The sequence below is a fragment of the Panthera tigris genome, chromosome D1 (assembly GCF_018350195.1).
Source record: "Panthera tigris isolate Pti1 chromosome D1, P.tigris_Pti1_mat1.1, whole genome shotgun sequence".
NCBI lineage: Eukaryota > Metazoa > Chordata > Mammalia > Carnivora > Felidae > Panthera > Panthera tigris.
The window spans coordinates 102,193,792-102,218,896 of NC_056669.1; the positions used below are offsets into that span (position 1 = coordinate 102,193,792).

The 25,105-nt window shown below is 45.2% G+C and overlaps 3 protein-coding genes across 3 annotated transcripts; 2 read left to right on the forward strand and 1 right to left on the reverse strand.

Moving 5' to 3' along the window:
* The first annotated feature begins 1,946 nt into the window (after positions 1-1,946).
* Positions 1,947-2,867, forward strand: LOC102964569 (olfactory receptor 9Q1-like). Its single transcript, XM_007092638.2, has one exon. It carries the CDS (start codon positions 1,947-1,949, stop codon positions 2,865-2,867), a length of 921 nt encoding a protein of 306 aa, XP_007092700.2.
* Positions 2,868-13,735: 10,868 nt separating this feature from the next.
* LOC102949151 (olfactory receptor 9Q2-like) lies at positions 13,736-14,760 on the forward strand. The gene has a single exon (XM_007092665.2). It carries the CDS (start codon positions 13,736-13,738, stop codon positions 14,678-14,680), a length of 945 nt encoding a protein of 314 aa, XP_007092727.1. The 3' UTR covers positions 14,681-14,760.
* An 8,162-nt stretch (positions 14,761-22,922) lies between these two features.
* Positions 22,923-23,891, reverse strand: LOC102949440 (olfactory receptor 1S1-like). Its single transcript, XM_007092666.1, has one exon. It carries the CDS (start codon positions 23,889-23,891, stop codon positions 22,923-22,925), a length of 969 nt encoding a protein of 322 aa, XP_007092728.1.
* Positions 23,892-25,105: the final 1,214 nt, after the last annotated feature.

Consider the following 25,105-nt stretch of genomic DNA (forward strand, 5'->3'; position numbering starts at 1 on the left):
TTCTGTGTCTCGCTCTCTCTCTGCCCCTGCCCCATTCATGCTCTGTGTCTCTCTGTCTCAAAAATAAAATAAATGTTTAAAAAAAATAAAGATGATCAAATATCTACTTGATCCTGCTACACTGCAACTCTGCCAGAGGACTTTCTGTCCCTTTGCACAAAAGTCCCCATCAGCCTTCAGAGAGGAGTCGGCTGCAAGGCAGGTGTCCATGCGTGTTCTGTTGGGCTGTAGGAGTAGACACACAATTCATGCAAACTCCGGTAATAGCTTCTGTGTGCAGTTTTGTTCCTTTTTTTTTTTTTTAAGTTTATTTATTTCTTTAGAGAGTGAGAGAATGCAAGCAGGGGAGGGGCAGAGAGAGAGGGAGAATCCCAAGCAGGCTCCGTGCTGCCAGCGCAAAGCCTGACATGGGGCACGATCTCACAAACTGTGAGATCATGACCTGAGCCAAAATCAGGTGTCAGATGCTTACCCGACTGAGCCACCCAGGCGCCCCATGCAGTTTTATTCCTAGTGACAGTCCCTTTTACTGGCAGTTCAGTCTTCGGTGTGTGACATCAGCTCTTTCTGTCTCCGTTTCCTCATCTGTAAAAAGAGGATAATAAAAGTTCCTGCCTTCTAAAGTGGTTGTGGGGATTAGAAAAATTAACACCTAAATCACTGAGAATAGTTTCTAGCTATGCGTTTCTATGATTAAAGACAATATCTGTTCTTAATGAAATCTCTTGTTGGTAAACTAAGAGGCTCTAATTAAGGCAGCAGCTTTCTGTTAAGGAAGCACCTTGTTGGGTTGAGAATGGAAGGGGAAACCTATGCATGGCTTCTGATCTTTGTGAATGTTGATTGATTTTAATGACTTCTAAGACTTCAGACTTTTTTTTTTTTTTTGCTTTTAAACAGTCACAGAAAATAAAAATAATCCCTGAACGTTTGCACAGCACCTTTCCCTCTGCAAAGTGCTTCGTATCTTATTTGGTAACTGTCTTCATTCCATGAAGACATATTAAACCCTTCCTACGTGCTGAGCTCCAAGGGCACATATCCCTGCCAGGGAAGACAGACTCAAGAGAGACTTTTCCATGAGAAGTACAATCTGCCCCATGGGAATGGGAAAGACAAGGTGCTTTGTCAGAAGGGGTGGCCCGTGGAAGGCACAGAAATGAGAGAAAGCATGGGGATTAGAGAAGGTGTGCAAATGATCCCGTGTGGCTGGAGAGACATGTGATGGGGGAGGGTGGCTGAGGGTGTGAAGAGCGAGAAGAAAGCAAGGGACACGGAGAAGTAGGGAGGGGGGGACCCCATGGCGGATTTTTCCTGACATGTTGAGGCGTCTGCAAAATATCCTATCCTAGACGGGACGCCATGGCTAGATTCTAACAGCGGAGTTAGGCACGATCAGATTAAAGCCTTAGACATATTACTCTGGCGACAACAAAGAGCAAGAATTGGCAAGAAGTACTTCTGAAGCCGGGGAGAACTGTCAGTGACAGCTGTTGTTTTGATGCAGGCGAGTGACGACAAGTGTTTGCGACAAGGGAGGAGCTGTGTGTGATCTTGCAGAGAAAGAGACAGAGTCCTGAGACAGACATTCCCATGGTGGGCAGGGCCCTGTGGACCAACCCCTACTGGAGTGACAGGGGAATTTTGGTTCAGAAGGGTTATTTGACTCGCGGGGGCTCACGCAGCTAACTTGTGACAAAGGTGGGGGAATGTGTAACCCTATTCCGCGATGTTCGCCTGCACTGGCTTCCTGGACATAGAAGATGGTTCTTGTTTCTCTGCGCTCCCTTGAAGGGAGGGGCTGAGAACAGTCACCTCTGAAGCTCACACAGCACCTGCTGTGTTTTGTCCATAGTACGTGGACTTAAGCTAGAAATACGGTTCAGTCCTGTTTACAGCTTCCTACCTGGCTTCTCATCCTAGTGCTCTCAGGCACCTCTGGTGTCATGGCAGAGAAGAACCTCACCTCCACGACCCAGTTCCTCCTTACTGCGTTCACTGACTGTCCTGAACAGGCTCTCCCTCTCTTCCTCCTCTTTCTGTTGATCTATCTCATCACCTTGCTGGGGAACGCAGGAATGGTCATCCTGATCCGCGTGGATGGCCGGCTCCACACCCCGATGTACTTCCTCCTGAGTCACCTCTCTTTCATGGACATCTGCTACTCGTCCGTCACGGTCCCCCAGATGCTGGCCGTGCTGCTGGAGCACGGGGCGGCTCTGTCCTACACACGCTGTGCCGCTCAGTTCTTCCTCTTCACCTTCTTTGGCTCCATCGACTGCTACCTCCTGGCAATCATGGCCTATGACCGCTACGTGGCCGTGTGCCGGCCCCTGCTTTATGTCACCGTCATGACGCAGAAGGCCCGTTTGGGTTTTGTGGCTGGGGCTTACAGTGCTGGTCTCTTCAGTGCCTCGGTGAGGACAGTCTCGGCTTTCACCCTCTCCTTCTGTGGAACCAATGAGATCGACTTTATTTTCTGTGATCTCCCTCCCCTGTTAAAGCTGACCTGTGGGGACAGCTACACCCAGGAGGTGGTCATTATTGTGTTTGCGATATTTGTCATCCCTGCCTGCATGGCGGCCATCTTGGTGTCCTACCTGTTCATCATCGTGGCCATCATGAGGATCCCCTCCTCGGGAGGCCGGGCCAAGACCTTCTCCACGTGTGCCTCCCACCTCACGGCCGTGTCACTCTTCTTCGGCACTCTCATCTTCATGTACCTGGGAGACAACTCTGGCCACTCCTTGCAGGAAGATCGGGTGGTGGCTGTGTTCTACACAACAGTGATCCCCATGCTGAACCCCCTCATCTATAGCCTGAGGAACCAGGAAGTGAAGGAAGCCCTGAGGAAAGTTCTCAAATGAGCTGAGTGGTCCTGACCATTTCCCACTTGGAAAGTCCTGAGAATTACCTCTTCAGCAGCCCCAGCATTCTAGACGCTCGTTATTCCCAGCACACTCACTGTGTATCATCCACACGTGACCCATGTCACAGGTCTGTGACTATGAAACAAAATGAGTTTTTGCAAACTTTTCTACGAAAGGTTTCTATCGCGCAGAGATGTTGAAAATAATGTACAGTGAACTCCTTATGTCCAATACTTAGATTCTGCTATCGCTAATATTTTGTTATTTTTGCTTTATCATATATATGTGTATAATATATACACATATATATGTATAATCTGTTCATTTACCCATCGATCAAGTCATCCTTCGACCCACCTTATTTTCTGATGCATTTGGAAGTGAGATGCCGCCGTCAGTATCAGAACTCGTCACTCCCGTAACACTTTAGAATTACGTCCTCAGTTAGGATTCAACATTGAGATTACACTTATTGCTAATGATTACATGAAGGTCATAGTTCAGTGGTCTAATTAATAAAGCCGACCCCCTCAAAGTATTCTTCACACTCTAAAAGTTCACAGAGGTGCCTCGCAGGAATCACTGGAAAATGCCCACCATAACATGCCTGTCCCATTCCTCTTGCCTGGAAACATACCCCATTCTCCCTTCCTCCCCGCCTGTTCCAGCCCTCACACATCACAACGTGTGCTGAGAACCCACTTGTGAATTGATATCCCTCCCACTTCCAGTAATGGTATCTGCTGTGTCTGTTATCATTGATGCCGACTCTATGTTCTTACAGTTAAAAAAAATTTTTTTTAATGTTTGTTTTTGACAGAGAGAGAGAGAGAGAGACAGAGCATGAGCAGGGAAGGGGTAGAGAGAGAGAGGGAGACGCAGAATCCGCAGCAGGCTCCAGGCTCTGAGCCGTCAGCACAGAGCCCAACGTGGGGCTCGAACTCACAGACCGCGAGATTGGACGCTCAACCCACTGAGCCACCCAGGCACCCCCTATGTTCTTACAGTTTTTGACTTCAGGGAGGCAGAGCCTTGCTCTATTCCATACATGAACATGATTGGACGCTCAACCCACTGAGCCACCCAGGCACCCCCTATGTTCTTACAGTTTTTGACTTCAGGGAGGCAGAGCCTTGCTCTATTCCATACATGAACATGATTGGACGCTCAACCCACTGAGCCACCCAGGCACCCCCTATGTTCTTACAGTTTTTGACTTCAGGGAGGCAGAGCCTTGCTCTATTCCATACATGAACATGATTGGACGCTCAACCCACTGAGCCACCCAGGCACCCCCTATGTTCTTACAGTTTTTGACTTCAGGGAGGCAAAGCCTTGCTCTATCCATACACAGGTGGGCAAGAAGTTTCTCCCGTACCGGGTTGCTGTGTCTGCAGCAGCTCAACCTGGGTCCGAAGACTTCCAGAGTCTGTTGGTTCTTGATCCTCACTTCTCTAACTTACAGGTGTCTCAGTCAAATGCAAGGCACTAGAAGGGAACAGGCCACCCAACCCTTCATTTTCTGTTTTTATGTGATCTTTATTCCTGGAATTAAAATTATTTTCTCCCTGTCCCTTGGATGAAATAAAAACCAAGATCCCAGGTGTACGAATGATGTAAACCATCGTGGGAGAGAAGAGGGAGGCTGACAGTATCTTACAAACAGGGCATGATTCCAGAATGCTGTGTCACCCCCTGAATTGCAGTACAGCTTTGCCCTGCTATCCGAGAGCAGAGGCTTCCTATGAAATCTTTCTTAAGCCAAAACAGCATAAAGCAAAGAAAAAAATTACCATTAATTTATACGGAAAAAAATTTTCAGCATTCTCAGCAAGCCCAAAATAACCTCTCTTGGGCTTTTCTGATACCTTAGGACACATCTTGCTAACAGATGCACAAAATAAATCGAGACAAAGCACAGATGCTCACAGACATTGTTCGGAGCTGTGGCGGCTTGATGCTGAGAGACTGAGTGTGGTTCCTGGGGAGGGATCGTGGCAGGGCCACTCTCCATGTTCGAGGTGCATGCTGAACGCTATTGTCACCTTTTGTCATTTTTTTTTGTAAACGTGAAGATCCGCTTTGGATGTCTTTCAAGTAGCAAAAGCAGGTGCGAATACAGGTCTTTCATAAAAGTAAAGTGGGGCAACGCGAAATTTTGAAAGGTGAAGAATACCAGTAATGGGATTTTAAATTGGAAGAAGCAGCTGGAGGACCGGTCAAAGATTCAGGGAGAACGAGTACAAAGGATACTAAATTTAAGCTCACCTACAGTAAAATAAAACACATTAAAATCTCCAAAGACATTATGTGTATTTCTAAAAGACAAGATTATTTAAAATGCATATTATAATCATCATAAGAAATACTAGATCCATTCAATAGTGGCTTGTCTGGTCCTTAAAACCCAGGTTGAAAATGCATAGCTCCAAAAGACGGACAGTTAATAAATAGCTCCCGTGTTGACTGTGTTACAGGTAGTGGCAAAAGGCAAAAGCTAAGAAAGGAGCTAGAAATCTCCGATTGGTCATGTGAAGTTACCTCCTGATTGAAGAGACACCATTGGGTCTGTGTGAGTGAGAGCAGTGCACCAAAGAGCAGTTTGCTCTCTTGGAATCTTCCAGAAGGCAGGGAGCACACCATGAATTGAAAGGAACTGCTAAGAGAATGAGCTGCTAGGTCTAAGGAGACAACTTATGCTCTTTCTGATGAGATTCTAAGCAGGCAGTTAAGGTTGCTGTTTAAGAAGAAGGGGCCAACTGAGCTGTCTCTAGGGACTAGTGGCCACAGAGCCCCAGTGTTGTATATGGGACTTGTCCTCTATAGAGAGAGTTCAGGGAAAGTTAAGAAAAATGTCCTAAGGTATCCACTTACGTATGGAAGGGCAGACATGGTTAAATTAGTTTTTTTTAAGTTCATTTATTTATTTTGAGAGACAGATAGCGCGCATGTGTGTGCAAGGGAGGGGTAAAGACAGAGGGAAAGAGAGAATCCCAAGCAGGCTCCACACTGTCAGTACAGAGCCCAATGTGGGGCTCGATCTCATGAACCGTGAGATCATGACCTGAGCCGAAATCAAGAGTCGGATGCTTAACCAGCTGAGCCACCTGGTATCCCAAATTACATATTAAAAAAAAAATCTTTTTAAGTTTTATTTATTTATTTTGAGAGATACAGAGACAGCACAAGTGGGGGAAGAGAAGACAGAGAGGGTGAGAGAGAGAATCCCAAGCAGGCTCTGTGCTGACTGCGCAGAGCCCAATGCAGGGCTCGAACTCATGAAACCTTGAGATTATGACCTGAATTGAAACCAAGAGTTGGATGCTTAACTGACTGAGCCACCCAGGCACCTCAAGTTAAGTATTTTTAAAGAATAGTTGATAATATGAAGGTTACCTGGTTGTAAATAGGTGTTAGTATTTCCTTACATCTTGCTATATCTTGTGTGGAAGTCATTAAAATAAAGCAAACTGTGATTCTTTTTATTATTTAATTTTTTTTAATGTTTGTTTATTCTTTGTGAGAAAGAGAGAAAGTAGGAGCGGGGGAGGGCCTGAGAGAGGGAGACACAGAATCTGAAGCAGGCTCCAGGTTCTGAGCTGTCAGCAGAGATCCCGACGCGGGGCTCAAACTCATGAACCATGAGACCATGACCTGAGCCGAAGTCGGCCCCTTAACCAACGGAGCCACCCAAGTGCTCCTAGTTATTTTAATTTTAAAAGTCCCATTTTAATAGAAAATACATAGTTGAGGATTAATCGTTAAAATATGCATAGGGAACACTAGGCTATTTAGACCAGAAAATACCATCTGTGAGACAGTCTTGAATGTGGCTGTAATACCGAAAAGTAGAATAAAAAAAAGGTCTTCTGGGCAGATAACCTTGGATATCCAACTCAAGAAGTGGGTAGTGAGTATAACACCCTATCCAAATGCTCCTGGTCTCATGCCTGGCACTCAGCTGGATGCTCCCCCTCACCCTTCTCAGGTAGTTTCCTCCAAGGAGAACTCTAATACCGTAAGCCAGGTCCTCCAGGAGCTATCAAAGAATGGACTTATTGGTATCATGGCCTCTCTGTTGGGTTCTGGACACACTCCTCACATTTTTTGCCCCAGCCCCGAAAGGGGAGTCCTGGGGACCACACTTCCCAGTCCAGGAGGTGGGGGAAGAAAGGCCACAGCTCTTCCAGAGGCAGGTAGGACAGGAGCAATAAGGCATGACTTGTGAGGTGTCAAAAAGTGGCCCGATTCCCTCTCAAAACCTCTTTCTTTGCTTTCAGTTCCTTTGCTGGAAATCACCTTGTGTGGCTTTCTTTTCTGGGGACCTTCGGGTGATGGAAAGAAGGCTGGGTGGTGACTGACACTAACCAGTGGCATGTCTTTCCTTAAGGGAGTTCCCAATTCTGTACCTCAAGTTTCTCCACCTGAAAAAACTGGGGAAAGGCTAGAAGAAGAGAATTCTAAGAGTCCCTTTGTGGTCTGGCATTCTATATGACTGGGCTTTAACTCTGTGAAAGTGTAAATTGTCTGAGAAGAGGACCCCATTATGCGTTGTCAGCTGCTTTGTCCAGCCTGGGTTAGGACAAATGAGCGCCCAAGTCTAGGTGACGGAGAAGTACGGGAATGAGTGCTCAGGTCAAGGAAGCTGGAGTGGCCTGAGATGAACTCTGAACACTTTTTCATTTGGTATTTCTGAAAGTGAATCATTTCCCTTCTCATAGGTGGTCAGGCATAAAGCTTACATGGTGTGAGAAATGAGTCCACCGACCCAATCGAAGGAGGGAGGTGGAAACTCAGAGTACAGTGGAGTGAGGCTTTAATCAACGTTCCTGTGAGAGCAGGTGTCTGATGGACAGGCACACCTGGGGCAGTTACAGCAGACAATTTATCTCCTAGCATGAAGTCCCGCCCCCGTTTCCTCATTGGCTGAGTACTGCAGAAGTTACAGCCTTACCTGGACGTTGCCTATGCCCATACAAGGCAAGGAGTAGTCTGATTGGAACAAATGTACATTCCCTGAGGTGACGTAGAGACTTTCAGTCCTTTTTCCCTTTGCTCTTTGGCTCATGCTCATTGCAAAGCCCATGAAAATAAGCCGGAGAAACAGAGAGGGGAAGAAGAACCAGGAAGTGAAGTGTCTAAGGGTTCGGTACTCCATTGTTTTTTTTTTGTTTGTTTGTTTTTTGGTTTTAAAAAAAAGTTTTTTTTAACACTTTTTTTTTTTTGAGAGACAGAGAAGGGGTGGGGGAGGAGCAGAGAAAGAGGGAGGCAAAGAATCCGAAGCAGGTTCCAGGCTCTGAGCTGTCAGCACAGAGCCTGACACGGGGCTCGAACTCATGAACCGTGAGATCATGGCCTGAGCTGAAGTCGGATGCTTAACCGACTGAGCCACCCAGGCACCCTGGGACTCCATTGTTGGGGGAGGGTAGTTCATCCATATTTCCAGTAGGTTGCAAACTTGCTGTTAACTAGACAGCACAGCTTTCATTTGGTATTTCTGAAAGTGAACCATCTCCCTTACTTCTCATAGGTGGTCGGCCATAAAGCTTAAAGACATTCCCAAACAAAACTTGTCTTTCCAATGCCTTGTTGATGGCAGTTAGATCTGCAGGCAGGATGGAAACCTGAAGGCTTATACACCAGCGCCAGACACATCTGCTTCCAGCTGTGCCACCTCTTGCTTCCCCGAGTCACTGCTTAGTCACCACCTCTGAGAGATCCCCCGAAGCCCAGGGGTCGCAGGAATTTCTCGGATTCTCCTGATCTTAGTGTGGTAAAAATCTCTTCTTTCGTGTTCCCAAACTAGCATCCCTTCTCGTCTGGGAATCTGACCCTGAGTTCACATGGGCATTTCCACATCTTTCTGGGCTCCACCGACTGGCCCTGAGGTAGGCGCCTTGTCCCTTGGCCATATGATCTCCGAGACCTTTCTTGGAATTTTTCTTTTAACTTGGTATGAGAAAAGGTGATTTTCATCTTTTTTGTGGTGGGAAGGCTGGGGCATGTGAGGTGGGGACACAACCAGAGGCCCTTTGTTTTTCTACTTTGTGGAAAGACCAAAGCTGATATTCACAGACAGTCATGGACAATAGAAAAATTCCTGATGTCATGAGCGTTACCAGGTCCAGTTGTCCCTAAGTTCTGGCTGCACCCTTCCCTGCATTTCCTGAGGTTTTGAGAGTCTTGGGGTGAATTCATCTGTGTGTTCCAGTCATGTTTGGTGCTGGGCTTTTGTCACTCATGACTAAGAAGACCTCATCAAGAAGCCCCAGAGACTGGAAGTATTCCCGTTTTAGGATTTCATTCTCCACACTTGTGAGGAGCTGGACTGGATCCCTAAAGTCCTCTGGCTCCATCATTTGGGGAAGTTCAGATATAGAAGCTCTAAGAAAACTTCAAGACAACTTATAAAGGAAACAGTGGAAGAAGCTTGTCTCAGGCTGCAAACCCCTGACAGAATTTGGCGGGGAGAAAGGGCAGATACGCATTTTTAAGAATTAGAACTGAATCAAGAAGCATTCACTTGATTATCTGGTCATCTTCTGTTTGGGCCTCCTCTGTATTTGGGGGAAGTAAGGGGCCACTGGGTAAGGTGCCAGTTAACCTGTTTGGCCTTAAATTATGCATTGGGAATCAAGTGAACTGATCCAACCACTGACTGTCTTCCTATTTGGGGACTACGGCCTGTTTGCCTGCGAATTGGAAAGAAGTCATTTGGCTTCTAATGTCCCCTGTAGTTCTAGCATCTTATGGGAGCCTCTAAAAATCCGGCAGTTCTGTAATATGTAAAGGGAGGATTGGGACACCAATGATGAACTGTAACATCAGGATAAATGCTTCCAAAGCCAATTTAAGGGCCCTAGACAGTCCTCAACCTTGAACTGGCGTGAGATCCATCCACGTATGGATGGGGGATGATAACAGAGATGGATCCCAGGGTGAGAGCTGAGGATATATCCTCCTTACACCAAAACCTACTGTCCTTCCTAATGCTTCCTCCAGACTACGAGGCAGGATTCCTTGGCTACAAGGAACAGATATCCACTTTAGTTCAAGAAAAGAGCCTTTTGGAAGAAGAGAGGGTTAACCCTGGCAATCAACTCAGGTTGAGCTTTCTCCTCCTCCAATTATCTGTGCTTAGAAGGGTGAGGCCAGAGGGGGCTGAGGGCGATGCTGAGTCCATCCTTCCTCCGTGGCTGTGAGTAATACCTTTTAGAAGGACCAACGGCCTGGACAAGTACCCCAAGAATTTTCTACCACAGTCTCCTCACTCTGCCATGTAGGTCCCATCTCCAAGCCCTGTCCCTTCTTTTTAAAAGGTTAGAAAGAAAGTAGAGATGTAGAAGGCAGAACTCGCCAACTATTCCCAAATATAGGGGTCCAGGGACATCCGCACGAGGGTTTGCAATAGAGTACAGGAGTTCAGCATGTGCATTCTGGAGCCAGGCTGCTCAGGCTCAAATCCTAGCTCTGCCCCTCACTTTGGCACCATTGGTAACCCACTCCAACTGTCTGTGCCTACATGTTCTCATCCCCTTAAAATGGGGCCAATAATAGTACCTAACTCATAAGGTTGTTTTGTGGATTCAGTCAACTAATACATCTATCTATCTATCTATCATCTATCAGCATCAGCAGCATCATCTGTCATCCTCTATCATCTTAGAATATAGGCATATAGGAAACAGCTTACGTGGTCTTTGCCATTATTCTATTGGATATCCCTATCACATGTTGGCTTAGCCACCGCCATGCCCTGAACCTCTAGATCGGGAAACAAATGTCGGTCAAATCAGTAGTTCTAGAAACAAACCTCTAACCTCCCTTCACTGTAGTCGTATAGGCTCCACTACTCACAAATGTGAAATTTTGGTCCATAACTTTTGAGCTTCATTCTGCTTTCTTTCTGGGGCTGGCCTCATGATGACTGAATTGTCTGAATAATTACCTGATAATGGTTTAAAATTCTACCAGAGCTTCCTGAAAGTGGGCTTCTGATGGTCTCGGCAGCCATCACAATGGGGATGGAGTGAGGTGGAATCACTATTGTTTCTGAAGCAGAACTACAGATGCTCAGCCACTGGACCCTCTTCGGGACTGAAGGAAAAGTCTTTTTTTAAAAAGCTCCTGAGGGACCGATCTGGAGGGATTTTACTCCCTGCCTGACCCCCTACCAATCCCTTTCACAGTAGGAGCAATTGCTTTTGGGCAAGCCAGTCTGCACAGACTTAAAGGAGCCAGATTTTGAGATGGTGAGTCATCAGGAGATGCCTTTTCTTGGAATGATTATGGCTTGGCTGTTTGGCATTTGGTCAATTGCTGAGCTTTTTCAGAGCTGTACTGCCTCAGGCACACCCATCCCTGGGAGCTCTGACTCTGCAGGATGCTAATCTGCTTTCACTGAAAAAGAGGTTTGTGGTCAAATATTTGGGGGAAATGGTGGGCTACGAAAGATGACAAGGCCTCTTAATTACAGGACCTCATAGATCATTTAATACACTGCTAGGCGATATGAATTTCCACACGGAAGATACAGTATGCAGTGATTTCCAAACTTGTGAGAACGGTATACCTCTTTTCCTCCCTGGGCCCACCTGGGAAGCCTGTTAACAAGGAAGGTGTTGGGGCGCCTGGGGGGCTCAGTCCATTAAGCGTCCTGCTCTTGATTTCTGCTCAGGTCATGATCTCACGGTTTGGTTCGTGGGTTCGAGCCCCTGTGTCAGGCTCTGCCCTGAGGGGATGGAGCCTGCTTGGGATTCTGTCTCTTTCCCTCTCGCTGCCCCTCCTCTGCTCATGTAGTCTCTGTCTCTCTCTCAAAATAAATAAATAAATAAACTTGAAGAAGAAAAAAAAAAAACTAAGGTAGATGTCTGCACCCCATGACAAAAGAACTGTATCAGAATCTCTGGAGGTAGGATGATAGTATTCATGTTTTAAATAAATTCCCTGGGCCATTCTTATGCACCAGGAGAACCAGTTTGAGAACCAGCACTCTGGAGGAGAGATCGATCACCACTAAGAATTTGTTCGGTTTGCCTGGTAGAAGTCTGTTCACGACTCACATACACCTCGTGACTCGCCATTTGCACAATTCTCTTTCTGCCAAATGGCGAAATTTCAGAATCGCCGATTTCAGCATGTCTTGGCATCGGGGAACAAAGGCTTGTGCTTCCAAAAACGGTCAGAGCTGCCTAGAGTGGCAGTAGGCAAAGCCCTTGACAAAATTCCCAATAGAGATACAGGAAAACTTCAAAAAAGTACATTCCTTTTGGTACAAGGCAGAAATGAGGCAAGACCAGGAACGAGCCTTGTCAGATGCTGCTGAGTGATGGCAGGACAGGAGATGGGGCTTTTGGAGTTTGAAATCACAGAGAAATCCTCAAAGATATTAGACACCTCGTTAGAAGTCACATGAAGATAAATTGCCCCTCCCTGGAGACTCCCCTTGGGGACCAATTCAGGCATGATGCTGGGACAGTGAATATAGGGAGCACTGTCAGCCAAGGTCTACTGGTGGATCAGAAGCTCAGGGAGAGAGACTGGTGCCCTAACCCTGCTATGCCGTCCGAGTTTGAAGACAGTCCCAGGAAGCTCCAGAGTCAGGGATTTATTGTTTTGTCAAAGGTGAGAAGAAAGAGAGGGGCTCCATGAAGTGAGAGCAGACATAGAGGTCTGGAAGCCACCTCACCACCCCTGAGTTGCTATGATTATGGACTCATGCTGTATTGTTGTTTAGTGAAAGGGAACGAAGACAGGGTAATTGAAGTCCAGAGGGGAAAAATGACTTGCTTAGGGTCATGCATCTTGTGTGGATGAATCAGAACACAGGTCTCTTCTGCATTGGCAGCTCCCATGGCTGCCAGATCTAATTTCTGTTCTTTGTTATTTTCCCTAATGGATCAGCTCAGTATTGGCCTGGCTGCTGGTGCATCAGGGAATGAAACAGGATCGAAGTCCTCCTTTACAGCCCTGCTTTAGAACCCTAAAGATTCCAAATCCCTTAGCTGAGATCCCACCAACAGCGCTTAGATACCAGACTGCAGAAGTATTTCTGCTTTCTAATTTGGATGCTTGTCTATGAGCAAACTACTGCGTTTTCCAGGACTGTGTGAACAACCAAACAATGCTTATGGAGTTTTGTTAGGTGCTGAAAAGAGCTTATGTTTGTTGTTTTGATTCCAAGGTTATTGCTAGTACTTACAAAAAGCAACAAATGAAAACCCCTTAATAAGCCAGGCAGCCAACCCTAATTAGGGTAACAGCTATTTGTTAAACATGCCTGCTTTTAGACTGAGAATAGAAATCTTCCTTCCTACAGTCAGAGTCCATTGCTGATTGCTAATGTGCTTTTTTTTTTTCATGCTCCTTTGTTCAATAGAATATAAATTTTCCTTCCTTAAAACATTCATTTACGATTTTAAATAGCTACTATATATACGTCGAGTGCTTTTAGCTTTCCTGTACACTTTTGCATCTGTTTTAATCTATGCATTAACTTTATCTCTTAAGTAGGGCAGATATTATGATCCCCTTCTGGCAGAGGAGGAAATTGAGGTTCAGAGAGGTTAAGTGCCTTGTATAAGATCAAACAGCTAATTGGAGACAGAGTTGCAAATACAAGGGCTGACTTGGAAGTCAGATAAGCACTTGCTGTCCCTTCTTAGTGTAAGAGAGGCGTTCATCAGTTTTCTCTTCTAGTGAGCTCTGTATTTGTCCATTTCCACTTAAACTGCAAGGTTTGTTCAAGTCCAGTGCCTCCCGCCAGACACCCAATTTAAAGCCTTCTTGCTGGAAATGACTTGCGCGTGTCTTCAGGGTCCCCTCACCTGGCTCTTGTCCATCCTCGCAGGTAAACCGCCGGATGGATGGCTGGGAGGAATGACACTGTAGTGACCGAGTTCTTCCTCACTGCGTTCCCAGAGCATCCCGAGTGGGGGCTCCCTCTCTTCCTGGTGTTTTTGAGTTTCTATCTCCTCACTCTGCTGGGGAACACGGGAATGGTCATCCTGATCCGTGTGGATGGCCGGCTTCACACCCCGATGTACTTCTTCCTTGGCCACCTTTCCTTCGTGGACATCTGCTACTCGTCCGTCACGGTCCCCCAGATGCTGGCCATGCTGCTGGAGCGCGGGGCAGTTCTGTCCTACACACGCTGTGCTGCTCAGTTCTTCCTTTTCACCTTCTTTGCTTCCATCGACTGCTACCTCCTGGCAATCATGGCTTATGACCGCTACGTGGCCGTGTGTCGGCCCCTGCTTTATGTCACCGTCATGACCGAGAAGGCCCGCTGGGGCTTACTGGCTGCAGCTTATGCGGCTGGTTTCTCCAGTGCCTTTGTTCGGACGGTCACAGCCTTCACCCTCTCCTTCTGTGGAACCAATGAGATCGACTTTATTTTCTGTGATCTCCCTCCCCTGTTAAAGCTGACCTGTGGGGACAGCTACACCCAGGAGGTGGTCATTATTGTGTTTGCCATTTTTGTCATGCCTCTTTGTGTATTGGTGATCTTGGTGTCCTACGTGTTTATCATCGTGGCCATCATGAGGATCCCCTCCGCGGGAGGCCGGGCCAAGACCTTCTCCACGTGTGCCTCCCACCTCACGGCCGTGTCACTCTTCTTCGGCACTCTCATCTTCATGTACCTCCGAGGCAACTCGGGCCAGTCCTCGGAGGAGGACCGAGCGGTGTCAGTGCTCTACACAGTGGTGACCCCCATGCTGAACCCCTTCATCTATAGCCTGAGGAATAAGGAGGTAAAGGAGGCAGTTGTGAAAGCCCTGAGCAGGTCAAAGTCTCGTGGAAGGCCCTAGAGGGACTCTTGCCAAGTACGTCATTCCTTCGTTTCTCTGTCCTTTCTGTCTATCCTCAACTTCCACCAACTGGGGGAGACTTTCCCAGACAACCCTACTTCGAATTGCACCCGAACTTCCCACCTCCACTTTCAGATTTATTATTCTATGTCATACTTGTCACCATCCGATGCACGATGTGCTACATATGTGATATTGTCTAATTCTCACAAACTAAAAGGTAAACTACACGAGAGGAGGCGTTTTTATCTGTGAAATCCACTTCTGTGCAGTCAGTGCCTCGCCAAGCACCTAGCAAATAAAAAACACCCAACAAGTATTTGTCGAATAAACACATTCATCTCTGGTTCCAGTGTCTACCTTTCGGTTCCAACTTCCTCGTCCTCAGTTTTTTTTTTTGTTTGTTTGCTTGTTTTTTGTATCTGCCAAGTGGGTTGACCTACTTTATAGGACTAGATTTTCGAGGATCCAGGGCAAAAAAGAGCAGGGACCATGTCTGTCTTATTTGCTAGCATCTGTTGAATTCTGTACATTCCAGGCACAACACACACTTGATGAGTGGAGTAAATATCTTTGGAAAATCCAAAGACTTATCAGTCTTTGTTCGTTTTTTTTTTGTTGTTTTTTTGTTTTGTTTTGTTTTTTTTTTTTTTTTTTTTTTTTTGCACAAGTCACTTACATTTTGCAGGGTGGGGTAAAGCAACTGCACAGAGTGCATATTGGGGCCCGTTTTTCCAATATTAACTGCCGGGCAAATGTTCCCCTGACAGATCAGCTTCTGTGGCAGGAACAGAGGCAAGCGTGTCGTAGAAGGAGCTCCGGATTTGGCATCAAAGCGTCCAGGCGGTCACTTCTTAGCTGTATGGCTTCAGATTAGTTAGGGTTTGTCAGTCTGCTTTCTCAACTGTGAAATAAAACTTATTGAGCATTTACCCTCAGCCAGGTTTTGTGTGTATCACATTTATTCTCACGACAACTCGGTACATGTGGAGAAACAGAAGGTGCTGGGTGAAGTTCTATAAATGTTAATTAATTTGATTATGGTGATTGTGCCAGGGTCTGCAGCCCAATGAGCACCAGTGGGCAGAAAGACCCATAGCTGATCGGTGGGCCTTTTCATTTTAGAACTATCTGGAACAGTGTCTTCTGGGCTGACATTAGCCTTGGGTCCAGACACCTACAGACGTGGAGTTCACTAAAAATTTTTTAACTTAACTCTTGAAGTAATATACACTTAAATACACACTTAAATTAATTCGAGGCACCAGGCTAAAGGCTTTACACGAATGATTTACTTTAGTGCCAGCAACTTGAATGGAAAGTAATTCTGGTTGACCTCATTTTGCAAAAGGAAGATATTAGACCCACAGAGGTGATATGACTTGTCCAAGTTCTGCAGCAAGAAAGTTGCAGAACAGGGAGCACCTGATCCCAAGCCTCTCTCACTCGAAAACGTCTGCTCACAAATGCCACCCCCCCTGTGTATTTCCCCCTGTCTCCTTCCCAGGCCCCAAGTCTCAGATGCAAATCATTTCAGAAGCGTCTGGGTTTTAGTTGCTTCCTCCAATAGGCAGTTCCTCAGTACGGTGCCTCTAGGCAGTCACCAACCTTGCCTTCGTGTTTTCCTGTTCAATTTCAGCGATTGCCTAAGAATTCAAGGTTCCTTTCCAAACACCGATCATTGTTATTTCTTACCATTTAATAGCATTCGATATATATTTAATTGTTTTGTTCTATCATCTATATCTATTTAATCTATCTATCTACCTATCTATCCATCTATTATCTAAGTATCTATGTATCTATAATCTATCTACATAACTATTATCTATCTATCCATCCATGTATCATCGATCTATCCATTATCTATCTATTATCATCTGTCAAATATGATCTCTGTTTCTAGGAGTTTGTTTTTTTAGATTCCACATACAAGTGAGATCATGAAGTATTTGTCTTTCTCTGTCTGCCTTATTTCCTTTCCAATGCAATGTTTAATAGAAGTAATGACAGTGTACGTTCCTGTCCTGTTCTTGATCAAAAGAAATTTATTCTTTCATCAGTCACTGTGTGGGTTTTTCATAGATGCCCTTTATTAGCTTATAGGAGTTCCCTTTGATTCCTAGTTTGTTGAGAGGTTGTTTGGTTTTTTTTTAATTTTTAAGTTAAAAAATTTTTAAAAATGTTTATTTACTTTTGAGGGGGCGCAAGCCAGGGAGGGGTGGAGAGAAGCAGGCTCTGTGCTGACAGACTGACAGCAGCAAGCCCGATGTGGAGCTCGAAATTCCGAACCGAGAGATCGTGACCTGAGCCAAAGTCAGATGCTCAACCAACTGAGCCACCCAGGTGCCCTAAGAGTTTTTTTTGTTTTGTTTTGTTTTTTGTTTGTTTTTTTTTTTAATCAGGAATGGATTTTGGATTTTGTGAGAAGATTTTTCTGTATCCACTAGGATGATCATATAGTTTTATTTTGTGCTTATTAATATGGTGGATTACATTGATTGCTTTTGGACTGTTAGATAATTCTTGTATTTTTCGGATAAACTGTTCTCGATTACAGTAAAGTATTGCTTGTATTATCAAAAAAAGTAGAAGACGCTCCTCAGTATTCTTGCTTGGTTAAGAAGATCATAGATGGTATTGCCTAAAGCCAGATGCCAGTTTTAAAAGGCGGCTGTAGTTCTGAGTCATCTAAATACCTCTATTAAAAGGAGAATAGAGAGTAGCATAAGCAACGGAAGGAAAATGGGAGCAAAGAAGAAATTTGAGATGTTTTCATCTTCTGGGAAACATGTTCTGCAGGAGACAGTTTCCATGTGGGCTGAACTCTGAGGACACGGGACCGGTGAAGAGGTCGCTGGGGATGATGTCTGCCTGGGTTGAGCAGATCACAAGGGAAGATCAAAGGGCTGACAGCTGGCCTCCTGTGGTATTTGAAACAGTCGATCCCTCTTTTCTCCTGGAAGAATTTTCACTCTCTTCCTCAGGAGTCCTGACACTACTTTATTCCGGTTTCCTACCTCCCTGGTTCTTGCTCCTCTGACTTCTTTGCTGGGTCCTTATTTCTAAATGTTAGAGTCCACACAGGGTTTGGTCATAGGTCTTTCTCTCTTTCTGTAGTTACCCCTTAGGTAATTTCATCCAGTTCCAAGGATTTAGTTCTTACTTAGAGTATTTATTTATACTTATTTTTTTTTTTTTTAATTCGAGACAGACAGAGAGGGTGAGTGGGGGAAAGGGGCAGAAAGAGAGGGAGAGAGAATCCCAAGCAGTCTCCGAGCCCGGTGCGGAGCCGATGTGGGGCTCGATCCCACAACCCTGGAATCATGACCTGATCCAAAATCAAGAGCTGGATGCTCAGCTGACTGAGTCACCCAGGCACCGCTTCCTTAGAGTATTTAAATAAAATTCAAAGTCTTCACCATGGCTGGACAGATTTAGCCAGGTTGCGTCCCAAACTACCACCATGACTATATTTACTTCTCATCTCCTTCTCCCTCGTCCACCCTGTTCTGTGAGGGCACCACCCTGCTCTTGCAGCAAGATCCTTCCACTTGCTCTCCCCTTTTCTTAGAATGTGTTTACTCAGAACTTCTCATGGCTCACTCTCTTATTTTATTCAGTTCTCTACTCAAATACCCAAGAAAGGCTTTCCCCAACTCCTGCACCTCTCCATCCCAAATAACCATCCCATGCTGGGTCGTTGTCTATTCTCTGCTCTTAGTGCACTTTTTATCCCAGGCCTTCTTGCTAGCTCATATTACAGCCATCATTTATTTATTCACACCTTCATGGTCTGTCTCCCTCTCTATGAAGGAAAAGCCAGACAAGCAACGGTGCTATCTCATTTTCTTTTTGCTCTCACTAGGTATTTAAAAATATATATTTGTTTAGTAAATAAAATAATGCACCTTTGCTGGCATGATTTGCATTGGGTTTTACAAGCCATGTTCACCCAATGTATGAATGTTTTTTTCCAGTTTGTTTTTCTAGGCATTTCCCTTGCATTTGTGTTACTCACACTTAGGTGATAGGGAATTCTGCTAATTTATTCATCAGGCCACAAGTTGGTTTTCCTCAGGTATGGCTAACACAAAAGCACTAAAATAGCATAACATTCACTTGACAGTGCTTTGCACAAAATCTTCATGTATTCTAAATCTAACGACATCAGTTACTGACTAAATATTGTCTTTTCTTATCCGGTCTTACAAATCTCTTAATATTATTTTCGTGTCAATTTCTCTCTTTGGTCTGCGAGGTCGCCGAAGGCATGGGCTGTGATTTATTCATCCCTTTAGTCCCAGGGTCAGAGTCAGAGCCTGGTAAATTGATGGCTTATTGATGGCTTGCCATAGATGTTTGTTGAAATGACAGGTACAAGGATCCTTTAAGGGAATTCAAGCATCTGGGTCCAGATGTATGCCTCTCCTCCATGAAAACCTGTCAAGGTTTTTATAAAAGTTTGCGGTTCTCTATTTCCTGAATCGATTGTCTTTTGTGTCTTAAACTAAATCCTAATTCACTTCGTTGGGTAAACTCCCAACTTGCATCCAAGTCCATCCCTAGCCAAATCAGCTTCCCCCATTACTCACTGAGGATGAAGCACCTTAGAAAGGATCCAGGCTCCTGGGGAGCGTCCGAGCTGGAGGTAATGGAGGACTGGCCCACATGGATGACCACCAATTCAAACCAAATCACATATAGGCTGGATGAAACCAGAATAAAGAGATAAAATCACAGATCTGCCCAATCGATGTTTAACAGAACATTCTGGAACAGCAGATTCTGGAACCTGGTTAAGCATGGTGGTGTAATAGGACAAGACATTTTATCTTACTTAAAATAAAAAAGTATCTTTCTTCCTAAAGCAATAGTCACTGCAAAATGATAAAGCAATAAGAGAGTATTATATAAATCCCTCCATTTTATGAAACAAAATCACTATTTTGGTTACAGAGTGTTGTATAACAAACCACCCCAAAATATAGGGACTTAAAACAAGGACCGTCATTTTATTGTTGTCTTTCACAGTTCTAGGAGTTGACAGGACACAATGGGCAGTTTTCACTTGGGGTCTCATGTGCCGACAGCCCGAGCTGACACTAGATCAGCTGAATGTTCACTCACTCACTTTCTGCAGACTCTGAGATTCGAAGGCTGGAAAAGCTGGAGCTCTTTGGGCATCTGCCTCTGATTCTCTGTGGCCTCGCCACATGGACTCTCCGGCATGGTGGCTTCAGAGCAGAGGGACTTCTTACAGGGAAATTCAGGGCTCCAGGGGTACACATCTGGAGAAAGTGCCAGGTGGAGGCCGTACCGGCTTTTCTAAGAGTCTTGGAAATCGTGCAGCACCACTTGTGGGGCACTCTATTAATCAGAGCAGCCCTAAAGCCCTCCAGGTTCAAGGAGAGGGACACCGACTCCATCTCTTGAAGAAGTGGCAAACTTCTTCAAGAGTGTGTGAGATGGAAATATTGTCGTGGCTGGCTGTTTTTGGAAAACGTGATCTGAGACAACCACTCTCAATATTTTGCTGACTCTCTTCCTAGGCATCTCTTTGTGCACATGCCGTTGTACATAAATGGGCATAATGATAATGCTGTCGTAAAACCTTCTTTGTGTATATCAGACCAATTGTTATGTTACAGAAAAAGAAACTGAGGTTGGTAACATGGTTTGTCACAAGTGAGTTCATTGCAGAGCCCAAGTCTCTTGATTATAAATCTAGGACTCTCTACTTGTCCTGGTGGAATAGTGAAAGCAGGGTTCTATGGTTCATGTTGGAGTTGTGGGTGGAACAGGGTGGACTTTGAGGTATTTGAGGAACAAGGACTTGGAGGCCAGTTTGGTAAGTCATATAAAAGCAAGTGGATTTTAAATTTATAATGCAAAAATCAAATGAAGCATAAAAGTTTGAGAGACACTAGAGAGAAAGGCGGGTGGCTGATTATGTATCTCCTCTTATGGAGGTTGGGCTTTTATGAGTTTAGAGAAGAAGAGAAGTCTTAGATTGGGCACTGAATAAACTTCGTTTGGCCGGGAAGGTAGATTGAGGTTGGGAGCCTGGGACAGTTCCCAAAACAAGGAATTTTTTTAATAGTGTCTACGATATACGAGGATCTATGGTTGTTGTCTCGCATACATGTCCATTTACTCACAAACAGCTTTGGGATGTTCAGATGATTACTCCAGTTTGACAGACGAAGAAAGCAAGTTTCAATGCTTAAATAATTTCTATGGATCACGCAGGTGAATCTCAACTTCCTGAAAAGCCAGGATTTAGAACCAAATCTCTTCACGCTACAGTGCAGTTGTTAGAGGAATCAGATTAAATAGCGAATAAAAGTTTGCTCCAGAGCTGCAAATATTTTTTAAAAAGGATTTGGACACAGAAAAAGAACATGTTCTTCTGGGGAGCTACTTAAGGTAGATGTCTGAAAGACATTTCCATCAACCAGTGGGCACCCAGGTTTGCAAAAATCCCAGAGCTGGAGTGGAACTCAGAGTTTATGGGGTTCAGTGATTCTTTAGCACAAGGGTCACCTGAGGGGTGTTTCCAGGCTACGAGTGCCTGATTCCTTCACTGAGTCTTGGTTAGTAGATACAGGTGGGATTTGGGAGAAAAGCAGTAAAACCTGGCCTTGAGGCCTTTCTCAGCCTCAAGGAAGTCCGAGGTTTGACCCTTGGTCTAATCCCTCTTGCAATGAATTCCAGAATTTTCTAGGTGGATCCTGGATCCAAGATGCAAGACAGCCCTGCCAAAGTGGCTCTGAAGCTTCTTGGTCACTTTTAACTGTTAAAATTGGTTATGGAGGAATTTGTAATTGATGAGCAGCTTATATTTGCATAGATGCAGCTGTACCTGAAAAGGGGTGCTAGTCACATATCTCTACGGGGATCATCAAGAAGCAAGGCGTAATGGCTAAGGAACCCCAGAGCTGAAGCCTTCCTGAACTGAGGTCGTCCACACCCAACGAGTGCTCTCTCTCATGACCATGCACATTCCAAGTATGGAATGACTGGGATATTTTAGAAGGTGTGCCTTCTAAATGAGACCTCTACCCTCCTCCCTCACTCGTGCTCTCTCTCTCTCTCAAAAATTAATAAATGTTAAAAAATTTTTTTAAATGAGGCCTGTATGATGCCATCGTGTGTGTGTTTTGTGGCTGTCCCGTATCCTTAAAGTTTTCTTAAAGCTTGATTCTTGGTGTATTTTGTGAGCTTTATTGCCAAGCTGAACCCAAGACCATTGCAGCTGGTTGAGGAGAGAAGTCACCTCAAACTGTCTTGCTCAGACACAAGGATCAATGAACTCATATTATTGATCTTGGGCTTATCAGTTGTCACCTTCCCCTTTGCCCTCATCCTCTTCTCCTACATCTTCATTGTCAGGGCTGTCCTGAGAATCTCACCCACAGAGGGAAAGTGGAAAGCCTTCTCCACCTGTGGCTCTCACCAACTAGAACTAATAACCTTGTTTTATAGACGAGAAAGTAGACTCAAGAAAGTGAATTGACATGCCATAAGTCTCATAACTACTTTGGGGCAGAGTCAGGACTAGAACTGATGTCTTTTATAGAAATGCTCTCTGATTTGTCATTGAATGCATTTCTCCAATTATGTTTTGCACACTAGTCCCACGAACTACTTGGTGATGAGTCAGGTTATATCCGACCGAATAAGCTCATATATGATTGAATACGTTTGAGAAATGCTGCATACCATACTGCCTTCTTGGAGATTTATGCTATACCAAAGGCTCTAAGAAGTTGTCTAGTGAAGACATTTACTTCATGCAGCTCAGAGTTGCCTCACATTATTTGGATGTGGGACCCTTCTGTGAACATCTCACTGAATAGTAGTTTTGGCAAAACAGACTTTGAGAAAAGCTGACCTAGAGAAATCAAGATTGAATAAAGGAATTAGTAATAACTGTCTTCAAATAAATAAACAAACAAACAAACAAACAAACAAATAAATAAATAAAATAACTGTCTCCAAAGCTGTAAAAGGTACTACATGCACTTGTTATTGTCTAAGTTATAAATGATTTGTGCCCAAGTTTGCAGGAACATAGATGAGAATCAGAATAATGCGCTTTCCTTGTGACTTACCAACGGGGTTAGGGCCTCGTTTCCAAGACCAGAGCTTTGTGGGAAAGCCCCGGCCCCTCGGAGGCGGATCTAAAACTGAACCATCACATCTATGCCATAAACTCTGGGCAGAATCATCCATCTGGTTATGGGGATATATCAGATGCCCACGGCATCAAAGGGAGGAAGATTTTCCTACTGAGGAGCTTTCTTAGGGCACCTTTCATGTCCTTGTTCCTCAGGCTATAGATGAAGGGGTTCATCATGGGCGTCACCACAGTGAATAGCACTGCACCAATCTTATCTCCACCATCAGGGTGAGTGGTTGAGGGGAAGAAGTAAACCCCTACAATGGTCCCATAGAAGAGCAATACAACTGTCAGATGAGAGCCACAGGTGGAGAAGGCTTTCCACTTTCCCTCTGTGGATGAGATTCTCAGGACAGCCCTGACAATGCAGATGTAGGAGAAGAGGATGAGGGCAAAGGGGAAGGTGACAACCGATAAGCCCACGATAAATAATACGAGTTCATTGATCCTTGTGTCTGAGCAGGACAGCTTGAGCAGAGGAGCCAAGTCACAGAAGAAGTGTGGGAGAGTGTTGCTGTCACAGAAAAGCAACGGAAGGAACAGAAGAGTGTGTATTAGGGCAACAGCATTACTGAGGACCCATGGAATGACCGCAAGTGAAACGCAGAGCCTGGGTTGCATGATGGTCATGTAGTTCAGAGGGTGGCAGATAGCCACAAAGCGGTCATAGGCCATGACGCCCAAGAGGAAATTGTCAATAACGACAAACACAATAGAAAAGTACATTTGCGTGATGCAGTTCTCATAGGAGATGGATTGAGTCTTGGTCTGAATATTCATCAGCATCTTGGGGACTGAGGTGGATACGGAGGAAATATCAGCCAAGGACAGATTGGCAAGGAAGAAATACATGGGAGTGTGAAGGTTAGAATCCAAGCCGATGGCCAGGATGATGAGTCCATTCCCAACCACAGTGACCAGGTACATACCCAGGAAAAGCACAAAGAGGACCTTCTGCTGCTCAGCCTGGTTGGAGAGTCCCAGAAGGAGGAACCCAGAGACGGTGGTTCGATTTCCTTGATGCATATTTCTGCTGATCTGGAGAAAGGAACACAAGGTCTTCACAGACCCAAAGAAAAGCCAGTGTGGTAACATTTGGCTGCAGCCGCTGGAGGGGGGTGGAGAAAGATTACTTAATGAGGAACTATGTCAGCGGTTCAGAGACTCAGGAAATGCCTTCGAAAGTCAGAGCCACCACGATAGACATTTCTCAATGAACACGTTTGAAACTCGAACACGACTCTGACAGTGATGGTTAGAGTGGGTTCCAAATGTAGTGAAAAGCCTGAAACTAAGGACGACAGGTGAGGTGTACTCCATATTCTAAAGATGCTGGATACCCCTGAAGGAATTACTTAAAAATGAAGCAAATGGCCCTAACACCTTTCCTAGCGTTCGCTCTCATTTTGAAATTGAAGAAGACAGAACTGGGAAGAGTCACTGAGGGAAGAGATTGGGAAGGAGAACCAAGCGAGCTTACTGAAATACACTGCAGTGTGGGTGCTCCTGCCCACTCACGTTAGGGGGAGGATGCAGAAAAGCTACTCTTGGGGAACGTGTACAAGAAGGGAGACCAAAAGTTCACTTCATTCGTGGCTGGATGTTAGGTGAACGGAGAAAATTTAGGGGACTTGTAAGAACCTGAAGACTTGTGTTTGTGGGCCACTTCTAAAGATGGGAGGCTCCCCATACAGAGAAAGACAGATACCATATGTTTTCACTCTTATGTGGATCCTGAGAAACTTAACAGAAACCCATGGGGGAAGGGAAGGAAAAAAAAAAAAAGAGGTTAGAGTGGGAGAGAGAGCCAAAGCATGAGACTCTTAAAAACTGAGAACAAACTGAGGGTTGATGGGGTGTGGGAGGGTGGGGAGGGTGGGTGATGGGTATTGAAGAGGGCATCTTTTGGGATGAGCACTGGGTGTTGTATGGAAACCAATGTGACAATAAATTTCATATATTAAAAATAAATAAAGATGGGAGGCTCCCTGAATTAGCCATCTGTGGCTGGGGGAGGGGAGAAAGCATGGTGGGGGGCAATTCTGCACCCTCACCATGGCATAGCATGAGTAGGTGAGTTTCCTATCTAGAGGCCAAGTGAGTGCTGCTGGATCTTGTTGGACTCAGACCACTGTGTTGGGACTCCACCCAAAAGATCTTGCTGGGGCAGAGGAGGCCGTAGCAGTGAGGTCGTGGATGGGCTCTCTTACAAAAGAGGGATCATAAAAAGATCAGGTAGA

Excerpts from the sequence above, each read along its gene's own strand:
- LOC102964569 (XM_007092638.2), top strand. The coding sequence starts at position 1,947 with ATGGCAGAGAAGAACCTCACCTCCACGACCCAGTTCCTCCTTACTGCG.
- LOC102949151 (XM_007092665.2), top strand. The coding sequence starts at position 13,736 with ATGGCTGGGAGGAATGACACTGTAGTGACCGAGTTCTTCCTCACTGCG.
- LOC102949440 (XM_007092666.1), bottom strand. The coding sequence starts at position 23,891 with ATGCATCAAGGAAATCGAACCACCGTCTCTGGGTTCCTCCTTCTGGGA.